Raw genomic sequence first — 25,991 nt, 5'->3', positions numbered from 1 at the left:
TTCTACTGCAAAATTCAAGAAATCTTGATCATATTTTTGTTTCAATCCTAACCGTGTAAGAAAATATTGTTCTGAAAGAATGCCGTAGGAATCCATCATAAAGTTCACCATGAACTCACTAAGAATATTCATCTAATGAAACAATGATAAATACATGATGATGATTTAAGTCCGAGCCATGAAGCAGAAGTTGTAGTTAATTTACAAATATCGAAAATTTTTTTTGAGCTTTTTTGTATTGTTCAAATTCAATATAACAATTTGCCAATCCCAATTTAATTTTGAATTCATTTTCAATCAATTCCTTCTTACGAATTAATTGTTTATAATCTTTTTACCTTAAATTTACCACATGCAAATCATGAGGACGATCAAAAATAAAATTACAAAATTCATAGCATTCAATGCTTCATGTAAATTATTTTTTTTAAATAAACCCATGAGACTTATTATTGAATAATCCTAACAGACACTTCTGTAATCAACATAATATTAAATATAAATAATAAAAAATCATAATAATAATAATAACAATAAATCAACGAAATAATCAAAATAAAAAACTATTAAAAAAGTAAAATAGTTAACAACAATATAAAAAATTTGTGGTGACTCATTAAAATGGCTCATTATTCAGCACATGTTTACATGGAGCTGGTTATGATTTATAATAATGAAGCAGATGAAAATGCTGTTCAAGCAGCTGAAATTTACCGGAGAAATAACCCAAACCAAGATCGTTTTCTGGATAACAGAACGGTTCGATGATTCCGGGAAAATAATCATGATCCAAACCCTGTTGTTATCGATATTGGCCGGCCTCCACGTCGAAATATTGGCAGGGTCATTTCTAGGGTTCGAGACACTTTCCGGCGAAGACCACGAACTTCAATTAGAAGAGAAAGTAGATTTTTACGATTATCGTACTACATCATCCAAAAGGCTCTTCATGTTGGTCGTGGTTTTCACGATTTCAAGTTTCGACGCGTGCATGTCTTGCAAAAACGTGATTTTCTGATAAGAAGACAGTCCTGCAGAAAAATGCTCCGTGCCCTTCAACAAGATCCTCAGCTTCTAGGTCATATCATGTTCACTGATGAGGTGAAATTACCTATAAACCATAGTCAGAATACTAAAAACGATCATGTATGGGCACAAGACAATCCACATGCTGTTATGAGAAATAAACGAGACCAACGACAAGTTGGTATTAACATGTGGCTAGGCATTGTTGGTGATCGCTTGGTCAATTTCCATAAATTACTTCTTTTTTTTTCATAAACCTTCACATTAAATTTTTATTATTCATCAATTAATTGAACAATTTCTTTCTTTATTTATTTGTTTATTTATCATATCTGAATATGTATATACTATTTATATATTTACAACTTCAATAATTTTAATTTACCTGGTGTCAAATAATCATAGATAATTCAAATAAACAATGTTATATTTTATTTTTTTTATAGATTGGGCCTTTTGAATTCGTTGACAACATCAATTCAGCTGATTATGTCAATTTCTTACAACAAGAAGTACCAAAATTTTTAAATGTAGCCTCTTTTAATATTGATTAACTCTGGTATCAGCACGATAATGCTCCAGCTTATACATCAAGAATTACACGAAATGCCTTAAGAGAAATGTTTGGTGATCGTATCATTGATGCTGGAGGACGATTTGCATAGCCTGCGAGATCACCTGATTTGAATCCATTGGATTATTCAGTCTGGAGAATCATTAAGACAAAATTTTTTGTGATCCAGTCAATGATGAACAGGAGCTTCGTCAGTTATTTCAGGCTAGTGTAAGACAGTTGACACCAGAATTGTGCACCAGAATAACTAACCATTTTGCAAAACGTCTTCGATGCTGTCTGGATAATGATGGCAACGTTTTTGAACAACACATGAATTAAAAATTGAAAAAAACCTGGTAACGTTTGTTGGGGCGTGTGGCCCGCGTGACCCGTTGAAAATTAAAAATTTTCAATACCCCAGATAGGGGAAAAAACCCATTATGCGGGTGATAGAGTTTTTTAAGACGTATAATATAAGCCTTATACGAAGTCTCTCTTTTGATTTCGCGTTGAGTTATTCATTGCGCCGTTTTTCAGTTTTTTTTCGGCGAGCCATAACTTTTGTTATAATCAAGATAGGGAGTTCGAATTAGGCTCAAATTATGCGCCTCAAAAAAATCTAGTGATGGCATTAGGGGTTTTTTTCTCTCAATAACGGTTTTCGAGAAAAAAAAATTAATATCGGAATTTTTTTTTTCAATGTTATAGTTTTTTTTTTTTTTTTCTCAAAAAACTATCATGAATGGAAAGGAATTTTGCAAAGCGGGCGATAGAGTTTTTTGAGACACATAAATTGAGCCTAATACGTAGTCTCTACTATGATTTTGCATTGAGTTATTTATTGCGCCGTTTCTATAACTTGTAAAATTTTCACATAAAAACGTATGTACTATTTTAAATTACATAAATAATAATTTAAGAATAATGAAATATAAAACAGAAAAGATTTACGAACAAAAAACCTGTGGTGATACATACTCTCTGATGGACAGTTTAGACACCACAAATTTTTAAGTAAGAAAAAAAATTTTTTTTAAAATTTACATTTTAGTTTTTTGATTAATAGTATATTGTGTAACAAGAGTGGTAAGGTGTGTTTTATGAAATGGTGTGCGCGCGCACACACACTTACCACTCGAGTTACATACAATATTTTATACCACGAATGCAGTGTTAACGAGATTTTACGCGCCACAAACCTAGACTTGTCACATGTTGTAAATGTTAGTTGTCATAATTGTAGTTTGTTATTTGTCTTGAAAAAAAAATAATAATAATAAAGTTATTAAATATTAAAAAACAATAGATAAATTAACATCGCGAAACACGTCACGAAGCCCAAAGGGGGGGGGCATAAGAAAAAAACACATCCAATATAATTCAAATAAAAAGTATTTAAAGTTTAAAATATTTGCTAAAAATAAAAAAAATTATCTGACATGATATGATAAAAAATAAAACATTAAATTGAAATTACTTAGAATAAAAAAATTGATTAATTAATGATCAAACTATAAAATAGAATTAAATTTTAAATTAAAAATCAATAAGAAGTAATAAGAAATACCATTAAAAAGAAAAAAAAAACTTCAAGAATACAAACAGCCTGTCACAAATATACCACATTCTTAGGTTAGAAGTATTAAACCAATAAAGAAAATTGAAAAAAAATCAAAAAAATATTGTAATATTAAATATTATTATTAACAACTATTATTCTTACATATCTTGACACACAAATATTTATTATTAGGTGTATCATTTAAAATACAATTATCCATTGACGTAGATAAATCTGATTCTGTCATCTTGGACAATCTTGGATGACTTAAATTGAGTGTATGTGTTTTTTTTTTTTATATCATATGTGTATGTGTGCGATACTCATACTACGTCGTTGGAATCGAGGCTTAACACTGGATGCAAAAAATACCCGTTGAGGGCGCAAAAAACAGAGGCACATTTCGGTTATTCCAGGCACATTTCGGTTACTCCAGGCACATTTCGGTTACTCCACGATCATTTCGGTTATCGTTCTATAAACGTCAATTTACAATGCATGAGTGGTATAAAAACTATTATCAATAGCGCAAAAAACCTATTACGCAGGCGATAGAGTTTTTTAATGCGCTTCTTTTGAGCCTAGTACGAAGTCTCTCGGTTACTTAGTTCGTAAGTTATGAGCGTTTTTTTTTTTTCGCTGATGAATTCAAGACTGCGGCTGAGCCTATGGCTCCTAGCCTCCGTAAAAAAAATAAATAAATAAATAATAATAATAATAACCAATGAGCAATAAAAAATTACTAAAATTGAAATAAATTAAAACAAACTAAAAATGTAATCAACAGACATAAGTAAACTCTTATTTTTCGTTTTTTTTATTCATTTCTTGATTTTTTTCCGTTGGTTTAAAGAGGGGAAAAGACGTAGATGATTCTGTCATCTTGGACAATCTTGGATGACTTAAATTGAGTGTATGTGTTTTTTTTTTTTATATCATATGTGTATGTGTGCGATACTCATACTACGTCGTTGGAATCGAGGCTTAACACTGGATGCAAAAAATACCCGTTGAGGGCGCAAAAAACAGAGGCACATTTCGGTTATTCCAGGCACATTTCGGTTACTCCAGGCAATACTTTCGGTTACTCCACGATCATTTCGGTTATCGTTCTATAAACGTCAATTTACAATGCATGAGTGGTATAAAAACTATTATCAAGACAACCAACGTTATGGCACTGCGGTTAAGGTTCAGGCCTTGTGACAGGAGTGTCACGGGTTTGATCCCGACCACCATCGCTATGTATTGAATGGTCGACGTAAGCTGACTGTACTGCTCAGGTTTTTCATTGTATTCTTGGTCTATTATAGTAATCGGGTACAGTTTGAACGCATTACAAAAGTCGACAACTATGACTGTCGCCAAAATGAGTTGTAAGGAGTCGATGGTTGGTAAAGAGAGAGGAAAAGGAGAGGCGTGTCGAAACTTCTCTCAGAGAAGTATGGTACTTCGAACGTTTCTTTTTTTTTCACTAGAGACAAGTAGTATTGCTTGTCTTTATAGTATTTTCATTTATCAAAAAGAAAATTACAGGCAAGTCCATAGTTATTTTTTCGATAAATAAAATGACTTGCTTGTAGTTTTTTCAATTCATTAAAATACCAAGAACAAACAGTAGCTAAGAAAATACTGTAAGTAACAGAATAATTGCTGTGTCTACATTAATTCTATACCAACGTCTTTTTCTTAGTATTTCAAATAATTAAAAAAAATTGGAGGATAATCAATTGCTAAATAAATTTACCTGCATGAAAATTGGTCAGTCGCAAGACTTGATTAAGACGGTAAACTTTGATCTTTTTTTTTTTTTTTCATGTTATTATTTTCGGAGTTATTGTATGGGAAATTCCTTCATATTCATATTTTTTTTTTTCGAATCATTTTTTGAGACTTTTAAATAGAAACAAAAATTTATTTAATAGTATTTTTTTAGCTTTTTATAGTAAATATTAGTTTTTTTGTCCATTCATTGATTTTTTTCAAATCATTTTTCTTGAAAAGCTAAGGGAATTTCACTATAATATCAAGAAATGCAGGATAGGATTTCCGTAAAAAAGGCCAGAATCAATAAAAAAGTAAAAATGAACGAAAAAAACAATCATTCTATCTACTTTTTTTTTGTACTTAAATAAATCAATTCGTAGTTTAAATTGATTCCTCAGGAATATTTTCTATATTAAATTGAAACTATTGTGTCGAACGGCTGAACGAATTAATTTAAACTACGAATTAATTTATTTAGCATAATCATTTTATATAAATCATTCTTCATGTACATCTACATGAATAGAAATAATATAATCTGGATAGAGTAATAATTAATGAAATTACCAATATCGAAGAATAATAATTTATTGAATTAAACTATAATTAATTGCACGTCAAATATTTTTTTTTAATTTTTTCTCAAATTTTTTGTGATTATAAAATAAAGAAATCTTTATAAGACGCTCCAATATAGAAGTGAAGGATGATCATCCCAAAAAACGCGAAGTGAAAATGTTAACAGTTCCGGATGCAAAAATTAAAAAAAAAAAAAAAAATGAAGTTTGAATCAGTCAAGAATAAAAAAATTCACCAAAGTCAATAAGAAAATGGAAAGAAATTGATTCAAATTCTGCCAGTGATAACTAATTAGATAAAAGCCAATAAAATTAGATGATAATAGTCATTATTTTTCGTTGGAAAAGAATGAAATTTGTAAATTGGTGATATTTTTTCGAAGAGCTACTTGTTAATATTACTTTGTTAATATAATAAAGAAGGATAAGCATCATGTGAATATTGACTGAATTTGAAGAGATAAAATTCCTAATATAGAAACAGTAGTATCATTGGAACGTAATCATTTACGTAAATGCTAATTAAACTATTGATAACTCGTCATGGTAAAATAATTATAACATATCATTAATGTGATATTCAAGTACATCTGCAGACCAACTGACAACGAGCGGAAAACAAATCTTGTTGTTTTACTTGTTTGAAAGATGAAACAAGTTAGTTTGTTAACAGAAATTATCAAATAATATTATTAACTGTCTCTTTCCTACAATTACGTAGCAACATTCTTTTTTCCGCTCATCAACTGTTTTATCATGTAACAATAAATCAAGACATAATTAATTATAAAGAATTATTAAAAATGTATCAAAATAGTCACCATTTCTAGCTTGACATAGACAAAGTTACAGAAAATCAACAATTTCTAGGTTTTGCTGAGTATAATTATTTTGTAAAAAAAAGATGTTCATCAAGCGTGAGCAACAACGGGAGGCAGGCTTGTGAAATAAAGGAATAATTATACATATAACTGAAGTAAATGAAAAAAGGACTGAGATGAATAAAAATTTATTGCCACTATATTGAAAGATATATTAATGTATTATTCAGTAACATTTTATAAAGATCAAAGTTTTTTTTTTAAAAACCAATCATGTAAATATTCTTTCACAAATATAACAAATTATATTAGATTCAAAAGCTGACATATATGTAATTAGAAAATGTAAAGTACCAGAGGTGATATTTAATCGTATTTTTCCAATACCATCATATCCCTGTTTTACAAAAAGCATTGTTTCAAATAATGATACATATACAATTGGAATGGTTACCATCAAACTATGTTTGATGCAATCGGATAACTCAAGATTGTCAAAAAGTTCTGCGACTGGTGAATCTAACGATTTTTCCATTGTCAATTTTAATTTATCATATTTATCATTAAATAAATCACTAGAAGAACTGCAATCTGATGATATGATAAAAGGAATTGAAGATCTGAAATATAACAAACCAGTAATAATGTTTGGTGATACTGAAATGTCTCAGTGGAGCAGATATTTGCGTCAAAAAAAAAATTTCCATATTCTAAAATATCTAAAAAATTTCTAAATGCTTTAACGTCTAAATTAATGCTTCTAAATTAGGTTCAACGTTGAGTAATGGTTTTTAATTCAATAGTTTTCTCAACTTTTTTTATTTTATAATATTTTTATTTATTATTTTCATTTTTTTCTTCAATATTTATCCAATATGACATATATTATGTTATATTTACTTCACTCTATATTCATTACATTTATAAAAAAAAAAAAATTCTATTTATCCTTATTTTCTTTTGTCAATATACCAATGAAAATAATAATAAACTTTAAAACAAATTTTATTTTGTTTATATCATACCTAAATGCATGTAATTTGTATAATGGTAATATTGAATAGATACAGATTGAAAAAGTATTTTTTTTAAATCATACGAGACTGATTACGCGCCTCCGGCGCGTATTTGCATATATTTTTTTTTTTTTGCATAAATATCATTTTCACTATGATTAATATGATTGAAAATTATCAAAGATTATGATTATAATATATATTTATTACTAATCACCTTTCAAACAATTCTTTATATACATAATTTTTTACGACATTATTGACACGTTGTTCTCCTAAAAAAACTTTCAATGATTACCATGATCGTACTCTTGAAAATGCTACGTATAATTGTCCACGATTGAAAACATTTTCACGAATATCAACACGAATTCTATTGAATGTTTGACCTTGGCTTTTATTTATTATCATTACAAAAGGTATTTTTATCGGAAATTGTCTTCTTTTGAATGTAAAAGGATAAATGTTTTCACAATATAATGTTATACGATGTAAGAATACAATATTATCTTCTTGATCACCTGTTCGGGATTAAGGTTTAAATAATCTTAATCAGGTTTGTTATACGATTGACAAATTGTATTTTTTTAATTTTTTAATTTATTTTATTTTGAGCAGCAATGTCCTCACAATTTATTATCAAAATATATTATTGATTGTTGATAATGCGACGAATGTTGTATAAATTTAAATTGACGTAATATTGGACGAGTGTTGGGAAAACTTAGAGGCCCCCTTTGACGTTATTGCAATGAATGTTGATGTGAGACTGTTTTCTTTGGGTCCTGAGACTATCCTTGATCGTCACCAAGGAGGATCTCAGGGTGCACACATAGCTGGGTATATGTGTGTCTCGACGCACATATACACATCTATACAGATACACAAACCCGAAATCTTCTCAAACATTTATTTTGCATTCTAGAAGCGATTTTCTAAAATGCCCAAACGAAGTAATGGTCGACTTCGACCTGGGTGGCCAGCCCTTTATACCTGAGTGACAACTCTCAGGCACAACATATTTCTTCTAACTTAATTGTTCATAGGGCACCATGACCCGACAAGAACATATAAATATTGTAACAAATAAATCTTGGAATTGTCGACGATGTACAAGCCTCTTCGCTTTCCCTTTAGTAAATAAATAAAAAAAAAAAAAATAAAATATCTGAGCAGTTGAAGAAGTTAGCTGTGACGAACGAAGATAGAGACGGAACATCACCTGTTAAAATTCGATATTTTCAAAGATTATAAGATAAATAAATATTCGTAATTGTGTGCCATTACATAAACCTTCATTTTTACTTATATTTCGAAGTAACATGATGCTACAATTATTTCTTAATTTTAATTCATATGATGGAAATTTCGGAGGATTTAAACTATTTAAATATTCTAGTAATATCACATGATTAATATTACCATTATTGTAATTTTCTGTACTATCAATGCCGGTGTATATTTTTTCACTTTCTTTATTTAGTAATTCAATATTTCTACTATTAGTTTTATTTATATCAGCATTTCGTGCTGATAATACAGCTACTTTTGATAAATCTGAATATTTTTTTTCGTCAATTAAATCTTTGAATATTGTTTGTACTATATCTTCATCTCTTGATGCGAGGCATTTATCGGGAAGCAATAACTTATTGTTATTATTATTCAAAATTCCGTTTCCAATTTTTAGATAATATTCTGCAAATTCTACTTCATTTGGTAAAGTTCTCATATTTTTTGTCAACGAAAATACAGTGAAATATTTCCATAATTTACTATTTTTAATAGATAAATTAACAATTTCACTTCGTGTACCATCAACTTTTACAGGTAGCAGTTGTCTGAAGTCACTACCTATTAACATTATTTTTCCACCAAATGGAGAATCAATATTAGTTATATCACGTAGAAGTCTGTCACCGGATTCCAAACAATACCTAGGTGCCATCGGCCCTTCATCCCAGAGTAACATATCAACATCTTTCAATTCAGTAGCATCTTTTGATTCAATTTTGATACTTGACGTAGAATTAGCGAAAAGTGGACAGTACAGTTTTTCCTTCTGGAAATCATATTGCTGCAATACCAGTAAAAGCCATTGTACAGATTTTTTTTCCATTACTTCGCAATAAATGATATAAGGTGGTATACACAAATGTTTTTCCAGAACCACCTGGCCCATCAATATAGAAACAATTATTTATTTTTTTTTCTTTATTTCCCAACAGAATATGAAGAATTTTATCCACAATAATTCTCTGTTTTTCATTAAACTTGTTATATTGAGCTCGACCTATTTGTTCATGATCCTTAGGAAGAAGTTCATCGTAATGTTGATTACCAATGATATCTTCAAATTCATTAAGAAGTGGCATTGTTGGAAAGTTATTCAAATCTGATTTTTCACGACATGATAAAATATTAATTTCGTTTTATGCTTTGGCAAGAGATTGAGCTGAAGTATTATTTCGTTGAAAATCTTGAGACATAGAGTCTTTAAACTTTTCCCACAATTCTCTTGGATCATTTGAATGACAATATATTAAAATGCGTACGAATAAATTTTGCAACTGTCTAGGCATCATCCATACCTCTCCTTCTGACATTGCACGATACCATTCAGCGTCATTTTCGATTAAGCTTAGTGCCAAGCATGCTCCATGATAAATATCATAAATTATTCCATCAACTGTTCTTATACTTTTAAAACTTGTAGCTCTTTTTACCGTTATCAGCAACAATCGAAGATGAAAAAGTTCTATTTGACTTGGGCTTATCGAATACATTCGTCGAATCACATTGAATTATTGTTTGCGAATTTTCCATGATAACGACGTAGCCCCTGTTCTTTTTTTGAATACATAATGAGAAGGAATTTTTCCATATGTGAAGTTTCGAGTTGAAGGATCTCGTGCATTCAAAGAAAAAAAAGATGAGACAGTTGCTGAAGCAACTGTGCCTGCCCGGCGGGGGGAATTTTAATTTTTTTTTTTATATATTAAAATTCGTGACTACAAATTTATTTCATTCTCCATCTGTTACAACTGAAATTTATTTTATTTTCGACACTTTGTTTGTAAAAGACGCCATTACGTACCAATTATAGTGCGTAAAGAAATACTTTTACGCACTATATTGGAGCAAAATGGCGTCTTTATTACAAACCTTGTGTCAAAAAGTATTGTATATAACTCGTACGTGAAGAAGGTGATCCTCCACGACTAGTAATATAATATACAATTCATTCATTTTGCTTGTTCCTTCTAATGGGTCATCTTCATGTCCGGAATCGTTTTTTTCTAACTTTTTAAATTCTCTGTTTTTACTCATTTTGTTGTACCATGATTTTAGACTGTCAATGTCAAATATTTATTTATGAAATGGTTGAATTCGATTTTATTTATTTGATTTACTTTTTTCCCGCGGTTAAATCAGGATTTAACGTTTTAGTTGTTGTTGAAGTCATATTATATTTTTTTTTTTGCCAAAATAATTTTACCTGCAAATGAATTAATTGGTAGATTTATGATTTTTTGTATTTTTTTAAACTCGAAATTAATTTTTGGTATATTTTTATTTTCCTCATCGTCTTCGAATTTTATATTAGCTTCTACTGGTATCATTATTTCTTTATTATTTATTAATGAGTATTGTTCATTAACTTTTCTCACTGATTCTCCAGTGATCGTATATATTTTGTTTAACTTGAATGTTAAATAATTTATCATGTAAATAATTTTTTTTTTGAAACCTTTTTGTTTTATACATATTATTGATAACGGTACCTCAATCAATCTTCGATATTTATTCGCAGCTTTTTCAAAAAAAATACATCTTATTTTGTCACTTTCATCACATATATCCATCGTAAATTTTTTACCAGTTCCTCGTTCGCTTTTCCATTCCTTTATTTCACTTTTATGTATAATTCGTGCCTGAATTGTATCACTGTATTGAATTTTTGATTTAATTTTTTATGTAAATTCTATTTATTTCTAATGAATGATATTTTCTATATTGATCGTACTTTTTTCATATTCAGTAATTTTTCCTTGATATTTTCCTGATATTTTCCTATAATTATCGTATTTTTCTTCATTTTCAGTGATTTTTTCTTTATATTTACTGAGGTTTTTTCATATTTATCGTTTTTATCTTTATATTCAGTGATTTTTCTATATTTTCCATTATATTTACTGATATTTTCCATATTTATCTTATTGAGATTAAGGGATTCAGAAAATTTTTAAGTGGCTGTTGCCTTCAAATTTACTGATATTTTTTCATGATTATCGTATTTTTCTTTCTATTCAGTGATTTTTCCTTCATATTTACTGTTATTTTCTATATTTATCGTACTTTTCTTTACATTCAGTAATTTTTCCTTGATATTTTCCTATAATTTTCTATATTTTCCTTTATATTCACCGATATCTTCCTGATATTTTCCTATCGTATTTTTCTTTATATTCAGTGATTATTCCTCTATATTTACTGATATTTTCCATATTTATTGTATTGAGATTAAGGGACTTAGAAAATTTTTTAGGGGGGGGGGGGTGTCTACCATGGTTGGGGAGGTCCAGGAGAAAAGCGAAAACAATAGGAAATTAAAATTCCCTAAAAAATAATCCATCAACATTGTTTGTTTATCCATTGAAGCCCGTAGCGATTCTTCACTCGCTTCGTCACTCATTGAAACTGACTGTTAATTAGGTCAATGTACTGGCACACGTGTAATTGAATGACTTTTCGTTTGCAGAGGTCTTCTGTAAATTCTATCACATGCCTTCACAAAACTAACGTATCTAGTATTGATAGGATTCTTTATTCCATCATGATCAATGAAGCCTATCAAAATCCTCAGAGTTGTTATTCGCATTTGTCATTTGCGCTGTTGCAGCATCATGACCCTTATATATATATTTATAAAGATATTTTATAGCCTTAATACTTGACACAACTTCTACATTTATATGACAATTAAATTTTTTCAATAATACGGGATTATAAGGCACAACAAATTGATTATCAGTTGTATTCCCATTAGAACATTCATAAACACCCGTGTTCCTTCGAATATACGTTGGATATCCACTTTCATCCATCATCGTTTCACTCTGAAAAGATTTTGGGAAATGTTTTGAACATTCACCCTTTTTATTCTTACACAATGCATCTGAAGAATCTAAATGTCTTATTTTTATCATCACAATCATCATCGTCTTGATTTTTCGGACAGTTAAATGTTTGGAGATAGTTGTAAATGAATACGGTCATTAATGTTCTGATTCTCTTTTAAATAATAATATGAGTCTGAATCTGTTGTTACAATGCATAGCTTTAATGATCGGACAAATCAGTATCATATGTAGCATTAGCAATTGATGATTTTCTAACTGATGGTGTTGATAATGCACTTTTAGATTCACTTGATGTGAATGTTTCATTGTTTTTTTTTTTTTGACAAACTATCTAATGATTCCGTAAATGTCTCATTATTGTCTATTGACATATTATTTGATAATAACATGTATCAACAATTTTGTTATATTTTGTTGATATAACATCAACTAGTTCAGTGAATGTGGCATAATTTGTTTTTTTAATAGAAGTTAAAGTTTCAAATTTTAACCATTAAAAACATTTAATGATTCAGTAAAAATATTATTATTTTTTTTTGCTCAATACATTTAACGATTTAGACGTAAAAGTATTATTTGTATTAGTAAGAGTTTTACTGTGAAAACTATCGTCAATTTTACCATTAGAATTATCCAAATAATCTTTTGAAAATGGATTACTTCCAGAAACATTACTAAACATACTTATTTGCTTCATTGATTCAGGTAAAATTTCTGAAATAGCCATTCCTAAACTATCACTAATATCATCGTTACATTGTGAATATTTCGATCTGAATATGTAAATTTATTATCGTTAATTTTGTTTTTATTAATTTTATCAATATCTGATGTTGATATATCTAAAAATAAATGGTCTTGATGTGTTCATAATTGTTGCATCCTCAAAATTGAGTGTGAAATTATTAATGTTATTTGATTGTGGCATATTCAAAAATGCAACAAGACTTTCTGATATAATATTAATAACGTGCCTGATACTGATGGTCTCAACATTGCTGACACATGTTCTTTGTCTTTTTGATTTTTATTATTTTCATTATTCATTTTTATTGATGATTCTTGTTGATAATTTGTAAACTGCAATAATCCCAACAACATATGACGCGTGCACTATCGATGCGATATTGAATACTGTACTGATATAAAGGTTCTTCCACACCATTCTACTATTCTTGCTTGGGTTTATTTTATAATTTTGTCAAATTGCTCTGGGCTTGGAAGCCATATTGCTTTGATTTCATTTCGGTTTCTAATGTTTGTCAGAGTGCCCACTGCCCTGAGTTTTTAAGGAAATATCAAGAAAAACGCAATTTCGTTTTTTTTTTTTTTTTTTATTTCTTTCATGAATGTTTTGTGGCATAATGCGTAGACTAAGAGAATAAATGTCGAGTATTTTTTTTATGTAAAAAAAGTTTAGCTTTTCGAAAAAAAATATTTCAGATTTATTGGAATTGTAGAAACTTGTGAAAATTCAATCTCAATTATAAAAATGAGATTTTTGGCGAGTGCGCCATTTTTCAAAATTTTGAAATTTTTTTTTTTGAAAAGCTGAATAAATTTTACATAACATATGTCAAAATCACGTTGGGAACTCTGTGAAAATTCATAGGATCGATAAATGATTTTAAAAAAAACATAAAAAAGTTAAAATCAAAAAAACTTTTTTTTCTTTTCTTTTTACAAATATAATGTTTTATGTAAAACATTATGCGGTACATTTGCGGCACAGCAAGATGGAAGGTCTTTATTTTGCATTAGATATTATTGGAAATATCAAATCATTTTTCGGAATCAAAACATTGATTTTAAATTTCCCGGTCTATTTTATTTGAAACATGGTGCTCTAAAAAGTATTGCAGCGCATCAGAAGATGTCGCTGTAACTTTGTTCCTTCAACCATATGATCTTGATATATCATTGACAGTAAAGTTGTTGATAGTTGTTGAATAAAACATTGTTAATCTCTGATAAATATCGAAGATAAATTGATAATTTATCTAATATGAACAAACGTAAGAGATCGAGCAAAGTGTGTTACAATTCATTTCTTAATAATCCACCATGCTGTAAGTATTCTTCATATTTGATTACTAAAATACCTAAAGATACAACATAACCTTCACATCTCATTAACATTGTTTCTTTCAGCTGCAAAATTGAGTGTTTTACGTCCGTTTCTTGAGAAAGACTTATGGAAGTTTCCTGATGCCGATAAAACCAGCAAACTATGTACATTATGCAGAAAGCGTGTAGCAGCATACGAAGTCCCAACAAAATCAACAACAGATGAGGTTTTAAGTCAAGCTAGCGCAAGTTAAACTTTAACGCCAGCATCTTGTAGTACTACGGATTCTACGCCAAGTAACTTCAGTGATTCGTTAAAGGACTTCGATGACCATTCGTTGGAGAATTTTTTCCGTATAAGTCCAATCAAAAAACGACAGTAAGATAGTATTCTTAAAATCTCAATGTATCAAATGTTTAAGCCTTCTATCGTAGCAGTATGTCACTTCACGTCTTATCTTTCATTTTATAGATTGAATGAAGTTGAGTATTCGAACCAGAAATTCGATGAAATTCATGCTACTGTCAATACCAAAATTTATTCTCAGTTCGGCATTTTACCAAAAACTAGTTCAGATAAATTAGTTGAAGATCATGAGTCGATGATAAAGAATTTTAAACAAATTTATAATGTTGAAACTAACAGGTAGGATATAATTGAACTATATTGTTTGCTTTATCGGCTATCACTGCTTTTTACGGATTTTTTTTAAAATTATATCGTATTTACTATTTCAATAGGTCTTTCTAGTTGAAGCTTATATCAATTTTGCCAGATAGTTGGAGTATGAATAAAATAGTATCTGAAATCGGTTGTTCCAAGTCTACTGCTTTTGTTGCGAGGAATTCATCACAACAATCGAAAGAAAATTCTATCACACGGCCTGGAAATCAACTATTGAATCAAGAAATTGAACGACTAGTGACAAATTTTTATGAAGATGATTTCAATTCAAGACAAACGGCAGGGATGAAAGATGTGAAATCTGTCAAAAAAAATGACGGTACTCGAGAGCTGAAACAAAAAAGACTAATTCTCAGTAACTTGCGTGAGTTATACTCAAGTTTCAAAACCGAGTATCCTGCAGTGAAAATTCATTTTACAAAATTTGTTGATTTGAGGCCTCAGCACGAAAGATTCATTATTTTTCGGATGGAGCACCTCAACAGTTTGAAAATCGGAATTCATTTAAAAATTTATCATATCATATGGATGACTTTAATATAACAGCAGAATGGAATTTCTTTGCAACTGCTCATGGCAAAGGACCATGTGATGGCTTGGCCGGTTCAATAAAACGCTTGGTACCAAGAGCCTGCTTACAAATGAAATCAACTTCTCAGATACTCACTCCACTGCAGCTGTATCAATGGGCATCTTGATAATACTGGAGCATATTACGCGGTGAGCCTGTGAAAGTTGATGATAATATAATCATTCTCCCTACACGTTTTTTGGCGTCATCTGCTGCTTGTTTTAAATGATCTATCAATCTCTGATAGCTCTCCACTCGAATTTTCTTTTGGTTCATTCTACAAAAATTCATTCTATCTTTTTCTACTTTTACATGGTTATCGACAATCCATTGTTGAAATAACTTTCCACTATACGAAAATATATTATTATCTCTTGTCGCCATTCTATGTTTTATATAGGAATTTTATTTTTATTTACACATGATATTTTATCTTGTCATCCTTTTGTACCAAATGGATAAAATACTGGGTTAATCATCGGTTCAGCATGAAGATTCATTGAACTAAGGTATTCTAGTTTTTTTGTTTGTTGATTACGTATCGTCACATACGATTCTGGAATATCACCATCTGCATTTGTTGAAAAGGTTGCAGCAACTTCATTTACTCTTTGATAATTATATCGTCTTGGATCCATATTACATATTAGTGAAAATAATAAATGCATTTCAGACTCTGCTTGTTCTCGGTTATTACCCATTGATTGTATCAATTTTTTATGCATCATTGTATAAGACTGAGCAAAAATTTTACACTTTCTAAGAGTATTCCCTACTCCTGTTACAATTTCTTTACTTAATTCATTACGAACACCAGGTACACCAGCACACCTAATCGGAATAGCTTCATCTGGATCAACAATAAAAAGTCATTCTCAGTTGGATATAAGAATGTGTTGATCCGATAATAAATTTGACCTTGAATTTTAAAGCAATATGGACCAGGTCAGTTATTTGATGGGAATTGTATTAAATTGGCATTGAAAGAAGCTAAAGCAAATATATTATCATAACGACGTATTCGTAAACGAAAATCATCAGAGTATTGATGAACACTTGTAAATAAATCATTAATTATTTTTAGTGGGTCAGGTAATGAATCAAGAGCACATTCCCCATGACTACAACAATCATTAAATAAATTTTTTTTATTTAATGGTTCTTCAGCTTTGAAGTGTTTAGTACTACAGTATTGACAAATAACATTCATTTCACCTATATAATGTTCGTCAACATCATTTGAATTAAGTATATGAATACGTCGTTTTACATTTCGTTGTCGTGAAACTCGTCTTCGCTCAACATTCTTTGACTTCTTAGCACGTTTTAATTTGATAATTTCTTCAGCTGTACGTTCAATACGACGTCTACCCATTGTTTTTAAAAAAATGTGAACATCAATTGAGTAAAACCTTTTGAATTATTACTTATATTGAATTTTAATTCAATCTGGTTATCTTTTCTTGTTTTTATATAATAATATAATAATCTTTAGTAAAGTTATCCTTCGTTTCGTTGTATTTTTTATCTGTTAATTATCTGTTATTCTTGTCTTGTTTGGAAATTTTAAATTTGCATGATAAGGCGCAATCAACTTTATAAGAATTGGTACTTTCCATTGCCAAATTTAATTTTGCTATAAGCAATGTTTTAACATCATTACAAAAAGCCTGGACGTCAACATGTTGCAAGTTGATTACTGCGCATGTGCGCATATTTGAATCAAATAAACTTGAAACTTCTTGCCATCTTACTCTAGCACTAATATTTTCACTTTCACTATACTTCAAGGTTTCATTCTTGATTTTCTTGATCTCATTTTCAAAAGGTGTGTCACATTTTCATAGAATTTTCGTCTTGAAAATATTCATCGGAAAATAAATAAAACATTTTTGCTTCCTTCAAGACGTATTTTTTTTGTGAATAATAGACAATATTATTTACAACTTTTATTATTTTACATTGTCTTGATCATGCACTGTGATGGAATTTTGAGAAAAAAAAAAAAGCTATTGGAAAAATTTCATCATTCGTTTACTTGACAGTTTTTATGTGCGGCAGTGGTGAGTAATTCTAAACAAGTTTCATCTTGTAAATTTGACCTTCAATTATTGAAGCATAACGAGATAAAAATATTGAGAAAATGTTAACATTATTTATTTGCAGGAAAATAGAAGTATTGTAAAGATATTGCAGTATGTAAGAGAAAAACTTTTTATTTGTTTAGGACGAAAGATTCTCAAAGCAGCATCGTAGCATGGGTATGTGACTGTATGCGTGTTTGTGTGTGTGTAGATGCACAATTTTACATGACACATTACATGACAACATAGGAAATATATATTTTCTATGTCGGTTAGTGACACATAATTCCAACAAGCATCTCCAGGTATAATAGAAATAAAACAGTGCAAACGTTTTATCTTTTGTTTATCTTTGTCCGATTTTCAGAATTATAAGTCATTTTGTGACTATGCACAGTTTTTGAAAAATGCTTCTCATGAAAAACAACCTTCCTATTTTCATCATCATCCCAATGATCCCCACCTAAGCCCTTATTTTGGGATATATAAGCCAAGTACAACTGCAATAAACTTTAAATAATTATATTAATATAATTTTAAAAGTATAAAGAAACACACCGCTACCTTCAATTAGCAAATTTAAAAATTTTAAATTATATTATTTTTTTTTTTATACCGTTAAAATTACATGTAAATAATATAATTTTTATAATTTTTATTTATAATAATAATAATAATAAATTATAAAAACTTTAAATAATTATATTAATATAATTTTAAAAGTATAAAGGAACACACCGCTACCTTCAATTAGCAAATTTAAAAATTTTAAATTATATTATTTTTTTTTTTTATACCGTTAAAATTACATGTAAATAATATAATTTTTATAATTTTTATTTATAATAATAATAATAATAAATTATAAAAACTTTAAATAATTATATTAATATAATTTTAAAAGTATAAATAAACACACCGCTACCTTCAATTAGCAAATTTAAAAATTTTAAATTATATTATTTTTTTTTTATACCGTTAAAATTACATGTAAATAATATAATTTTTATAATTTTTATTTATAATAATAATAATAATAAATTATAAAAACTTTAAATAATTATATTAATATAATTTTAAAAGTATAAAGAAACACACCGCTACGTTCAATTATTTATTTATTTATTTATTTATTTATTCATTTATGGACCCAGTAGCCACAGGAGCCATTGAAGGGCCAAGAGTAAAATTGCAATTGCAATTTAACTGAATGTTACATATATTAATACATATAATGAATTACAATATAGTGATAAAGTAACGTAGTTGAATAGTTGAATAGTTGCAAAGTTTCTTAATTACATAGTTGCATAGTTGCTTAATTACTATTATACTACAATATTTATACAACAATATTTATATTCATATTTATATTTATATTTATACAGCAGCAGTTAGGCCTGGAAGCCAGCGTACCAGCTGTAGTTTACTATATACATTAATCGTTGAATTTATCTGAACTTAAGCAGTCTTAAGAAATAAACATTAAATAATTGAATATTAAAAATTAAATAATAATTACTGTGATGATATTTTTACACAATCCATTCTAAATTGGGGAGTTATATTACTAAGTGACACAATATGTTCAAATAGTGTTGTGTTTCGACATGCTTTATTCGTGACATTTAACATTGCATGAAGCGGTGAGACAGTTGATGACGGTGTACCACCAAGGTGTGACAGTGAGTAAAAGTGAGAGAAATTACGTAGTGATGTTGATAGCATCCTTATTCTCACGTCAGACAAGAGCGCTGGGCAATCAGCAGCTCCAGTAAGTAGCTTGATAAAGAATGCGATCAACTGTGTATCACGACGTAGTTGGATTGATGGCATATGAGCAGCTTGGTTAAGTACATCGTCATCACACCCTCTGGGCATGTTGATATGCTGAGTTATGTATAGTAGTTGCTTACTGAATTTACGTTGTACTTTATTAAGTAGCATCAGTTGTTTTTTACTGTGAAGAGGGTAGACAGGTAGGAATAATCAGTCTTGGACACAACATACGAGTTATATAATGTTTCAATAGTAACAGGGTTTTTAAAAGTGTGTGATAACCGTATGACAAATCCAAGAGCTGACATAGCCGAACTGACCACCCTCTCCACTTGTGAGTTGAATAGTAATTTGTGGTCAAATGTAACGCCCAGGTCATTGATAATGTTAACACGTTCAAGTATTTGACCATTTATTGTATAATTATATGATACCAATTTCCTGGACCTTACAAACGACACAGTGTTACATTTAGCTACATTGATATCTAGTCTGTTCAGTTTGCACCAGTTTGCGAATATATTCAGATTGTGTTGTAAAAAGTTGCTGTCTGACTGAGACTTAATTGGTAAGTATAATTTAACATCATCAGCATAAAGTAAAGTAAAACATGATAAAGATTCAGAGAGGTCATTGATGTAAATGTTAAACAGTAGTGGACCAAGGTTAGAACCTTGTGGTACTCCGGACGTTGGTGAATAAGGTGCTGAGAGGGTGTTACCCACACAGACGTAGCAAAGGCGATCGACAAGATACGACCAGATTAACTGAATAATATTGGTTGGTAAATTAATCAAGATCAATTTGTTTACTAAAATGTTCCAGTCGATCCGGTCGAACGCCTTAGACATATCTGTGTAGATGACATCCACCTGACAATTATTATTTATATGTGACATAGTATATTCCGTAAATTCTACCAAGTTAGTGCACGTACTACGGTTACAAGTAAAACCATGTTGGTACTTTGATAGAAAAGGGGCAAAATATGATAATATTAGTTTGTACAACAATTTTTCAAATAATTTAGAACAGGTTGGAAGAATAGAAATTTGTCTGTAATTCACTATGAGTAGTTTATTTCCCTTCTTTGGTGTAGGTATTACTTTGGATTTTTTCCAACATTTAGGGAAGGTACCAGTAATTATTGATGTGTTAAATATTGTAGTAAGTGGATGAATAAGTGCATCAGGGCATATCTTGATAATGGAAGCAGATAAGTTGTCTAGTCCAGTAGTGTTACTGTTTTTAAGTTTAATTAGTTCACGTGCTACATCTGTGGGATCAATGCTTACTGAGCAAGAGTTGTTCTTGTTAGGTATACCATGTAAAATATTTGGTAGACAATTACTAGTGGAGGTAGACTTATTAAATATTTCGGAAAAATGTTTAGAGAATGAGTTGGCTATTTTAGTGATATCATAACAAACGTTGTTGTCAATCAGCAAACTATTGATACTATCATTATTGCTGGTTTTTTTATCATTAATAAATTTCCAAAAGATTTCAGGTTGGATCTGGGCTGTTGATTCAATGTGTCGGTTATACGTAACCAAGTCACGTTTAACGAGAGCTTTGATTGACCTACTGAAATTTTTTATCCTCAGGGAGTTGATGGAGGTGCTATTACGATTATTAATAGATAAATATTTGTGCTTGCTTTTGATAAGCTCACGTAATTCTGGAGAGTACCAGTTGGGGTAAGGTGATACCTGGTAAGAGAGTTGTGGTGTATTGTAATTATTTAAGATAATATTTTGCAATGTTGAGTAGAAAATGTCGCACAGACTATCCACTGTCCCAACATCACACGTGCACAACAGCTGTGCCCAGTTCAAGGCCCTAAGATCACTTTTGTAGTGCTCACTATTAATATACTTGGCTTTATATGTGGACGAGAATTGAGTATGAGGTGTCAGTTGTCTTGATTGAGTTATTTGTACATGATAGTTGTATAAGTGTAGTTGGAGTGGTGGATGATACCTGTCTGGAGGAACCAGGGCATCACTTTTTTCTAATAAATATGTGAAATTATTCGTGAAAATCAAATCAAGCATATTGCCATTGGCATTGGTTACATTGTTTACTTGTTGTAAATCAAGCAGTGACATGAACGAGGTCAATGCAGTGTTAAACTTTGTGTTGCAATGGGTAAGATCGTGAATGTATGGCAAATTGAAGTCACCTGCAATAATTAAATTACAGTCAAATCTAGATACATAAACTTGTAGTTGTTTGAAAAAGTTGGTACAAATTTTGGCCTTTGAGTTAACTATGTCAGGTGGTATATATATAACAAATAGGCGGTAATTTATCCCCATGTATTCGAAGAATACTCCCAACGTCTCTATTTCGGTGATGTTACTGATTGAATCCGGAAGATTAATCTGGTGATATTTTGTTATATTTAATAGCTTTAATGCACACAAGACACCTCCACCTCTGGATTTTGTACATGAGTTCCTGTCAGTTCTAAACACACTAAAATAGTTACTATCAAAATATAAATAAGACGATAAATTTTTGTCTAACCATGATTCAGTTATAAGGAAAATATCATGTCCTAAAGATAGAGAATTTGGGTAAGTGTCCCCAAACTTATTTCTAATACTACGACAGTTTTGGTAAAATATAGTTAATGTATCAAACGACTTAGCAGTGGCACTACTGGCAAGTAATTGGCAATGTGGTGTGTTATGAGTAAGTTGTACTAGTGGTGATATGACATGAGAGACAGATGTAGATAGTATTGGACCAGCATGGCCAAGTGGCCATACTGGTCTGACAGATGGATATTGTGTGTATAGATAATTTGTGCTGTTACTATTAGATGTAAATATTGTTGCATGACTGAGTGGTGCTGATGAGTGCAGAGTATGTAGATAATTATTGTTGTTTAAGAATGAAAAGTTGTTAGAATTAATGTCATTATAATTAGATGATAAATTGGATAGTATAGTTGAAAAATTAACAATAGTGGTATTTACAGTATATGTATTTACGTTACAATTATGTATTTTTGGACTGGTTGACTTATTACAGATGGTTATTGTTGTTGTTGTTGTCGATGAGGCGTGTGTGGACGAGGATTCATTATCCTGAAGACACCATTGACGAATCTGACTTTGGCATTTGGGATACCAGCTTGTTGCACTTGGGCCATCAGTTGACGACGTTGTTGAAGTTGGCCAGGTGTGAAGTCGTTTGAAATATACACTTTGTTCATCCAAGTTGTTAATTGGTGACTCTGTTTTTGCTCCAAGAATTTCTGAATAAATAAATCCTTATAGAATAAACTGTTGAACTTAATTTTAGTCATTCTGGGCTTATCTATTGAGCCTGTGTACGGATGAATCCGTGATGACGTGACTTTAACGTTACCAATGTTATTTAAAGAATCACCAAAGATTGTATTAATAAGTAAATCAACCTTACTGTTCCGTCGGAACATTGGCACTACACATGTGTTCAGTTCATCTTTTACATCAAGGGAAAAAGTCCGTCTATCCAGCTTGCTACTGCCAGGTAAGCAAAAGATAAAAAGGACAACGATACCTGGACTCACACTAACTCTCAAATCTCGGTGCTGAATGATGTTTTGTCGGTATACATACAATATTCGTACAGGGATGTTCAGCATTGAAGTCGAGTGTGTGTGTGTGTCTGGGGATCTAGCCGAGTATGCGGATGTGTATGAGATGGCCACATATACATCCGAGGAAAGGTTTGGGCAAATTCATATCAATACAATATATTAAGTTTTGCATTCGCCAAGACGAATTGGAAAACATCAAGCCGTCAGGCCCAAAACAGCATGAAGGCAGCATGCAAAAAATAATTCAAAGGGAGAGAAAAAGAGAGATCCCTCAACATCCTAAAATATTGTTCAACCCTCAACCCCACAGTTTGAAGGCCTACTCAGCATGGAACTCCAAGGTCCCACAAACCATGTCCATTTCCAAGTTCAAAGAAAAATCATAAACTCCTAGACAAAACATGCATTTTTATTTCCAAGGTTAACAACGAATATTTACAAATTCTCTCTTGCTCGATTTTTCACAAAAAAAGAGGAGAAATCGAATGCTCTCTCCCGGAGAACGAAAAAGGGGATTGGAAGATCCTCACTTCACTTCCGACAGCCAATGCTGTAACTCGAACACGAGTAAAATACATTCAATATACAGATTAACTCCAACCATATACGACAGTATACATATCTATTGACAAGAATTAAATCCAAATAAAACATTGTAATAATATTAATAAAAAGTGATAATCAAAAATTGAACATTCTTAATAAATTGTTGTGTGTCTTATTTGACAAATCATAAAAATTACGAAGGCGAATTTAATTATTCAATTTCGAAAATATTCGACAAAACACTTACCACGGTCTTCCTGAATACGCATAGCTGGAGTGATGTTTGCACCAACAGATTCAGGAACTCCAAATACAATAACATTAGACTGTCTGTTGTATAGCTCATTGTTATTTACAATATCAGTTTTTAAGGCATTAATGTGTGTTGTGTTTTGAATAGTTGTTTCTTGCACAGCTGTAAGATTGTTGGTAATGGCAAGAATTTGTTGATCCGTTGCAGTTAGTTTAGCATCAATTTGTTGAAATTTGGAGTTGACAGCAGAAGTAAGCAAATCTATTTTATTAGCAAATGTATTAAATTTAGCATCAAGCGAGGCATTTTTTGATGTCGACAGTGACACATAATTATCATTAAATGTCGTAGCTTGCTGATCTAAGAGCTGTTTAAAACGGTCCATAGTATCGTCAGATACTAACGTGGCTTTTTTTGGACGTCCTTTTGGTTTACGTGCATCATCAAGTGATTGTGTGGACCCTAATAGCTTGTTCAGTTCAATGTTGGTCTTACTACCAAGCATTACCGTGAATGGTGCTTTATTTATAAGTGATGATGCTGCTGCAGTTGATGAGTCCGAGGAGTCATCAGGTACATTATCCAATGACAGACTACGTCTAGTAGGTGTCCTTGTTGTTGTTGCCATTTGACACTTGTTGTTTACTTGTGTAGTTTGGTTAGATTACTGAGCAGAGTTATAGAATTTGTTCAATAGATGTCCATGTGATTTAGTCGGTAGTGCAGTGACCACGATGGTAATGCTCTTGAAGATGATTTCACCAGGTGAATTTATGTGACACTACGATGCACACTGAATAGATAAATGAGCTATTGTATGAGTAATTATCAAATTGTTAATTAAATTGCACCACAACGTACAGCGCAATGTAATGCTGTATAAAGACACAGACGAATTGTATTATTGGTTGTGCCGCAACACCAAATGATTACACACAGTTCACACGAGGTCAAAAGAGGTTATGACACCTTTGTTAAATTCACAACTGAGCAAAAACGAGTTGTATTTATTCCGTATATGTAATTAATATAGTTATTGTATCGGTAAACACTTATGTATGTTGTTGTGAGTTAATTACTTTGATATTAATGGACTTTAAATGTAATTAGGCTAACTTTGTGGAGAGAAAAATATATGTACGTCCAGTATAAGCGCCACCTTTATGTATGTATAAATTAAACTAAATAACTTTTTTGCTTATTATTATAATCAATGGATTATTAACGTCGGTGCTGAACAATTATCTGTTCATGATAAAGGGATTGATCACACGAATAACTCTAATGAATCTAATAATAAACGTCTTAATGAAATGGTTAGAAAAAATCCCACGCCAAGTGAATTTATGCGTAAGTGCTCAGTAGAAAATTGAAAAATAATAATAAATCAATAAATAAATTTAAAAAATGAATAATATCAAATATAATAATGATAAAAAACAAGTAATAATGCTGATGATTCAGATTCTGATTATGATGATAATAATGATAATGATGATGGTGATGAAAATGGTGACTCATCAACAATGAATGTTTTAAAAAAATATTGGACTCAACTCAAAGAAAAAACAATATTTGTTGAGGATTTTCTAAAACTTTGCATGGATCTTATCCAAGCAATAACAATTGATGAGTCTGATGATTCATCAGCCTCTTCACCTGCAAATAAGCATGTTTGTGGTAAATAGTAAAAAATATATCAATAAAAAAAATAGATCTTGAATTGAATTGAATATATATACATAATTAAATTTTATTATTTTTAAAAATGTAAAATATTTGTAAATAATTAAATTATTATATTGCATTATTTAAAGATGTCAAAAAACCAAAAGTAACAGCAAAATATCCGTTCAATTAGGGCTGGTTATCACTGAAGAGAGATGGTGAAATTACATGGTATGGTATTAAAGGACTTGATACTAGAATTCAACGAAATCTT

At 30.3% G+C, this 25,991-nt stretch overlaps 1 protein-coding gene across 1 annotated transcript; it reads right to left on the bottom strand.

The window, feature by feature from the left end:
• Positions 1-7,619: 7,619 nt before the first annotated feature.
• LOC122853868 lies at positions 7,620-9,444 on the bottom strand. The gene is made up of 3 exons (XM_044154279.1): positions 8,826-9,444; positions 8,619-8,720; positions 7,620-7,846 (listed from the first exon to the last, which is right to left on the bottom strand). The coding sequence occupies exons 1-3, from the start codon at positions 9,442-9,444 to the stop codon at positions 7,620-7,622; spliced, it is 948 nt and encodes a 315-aa protein (XP_044010214.1).
• Between the last annotated feature and the right edge of the window lie 16,547 nt (positions 9,445-25,991).

The sequence above is a fragment of the Aphidius gifuensis genome, linkage group LG4, assembly GCF_014905175.1.
Source record: "Aphidius gifuensis isolate YNYX2018 linkage group LG4, ASM1490517v1, whole genome shotgun sequence".
NCBI lineage: Eukaryota > Metazoa > Arthropoda > Insecta > Hymenoptera > Braconidae > Aphidius > Aphidius gifuensis.
Note: the sequence above shows the minus strand (reverse complement) of the source record. Positions and strands in the feature narration are given on the sequence as shown.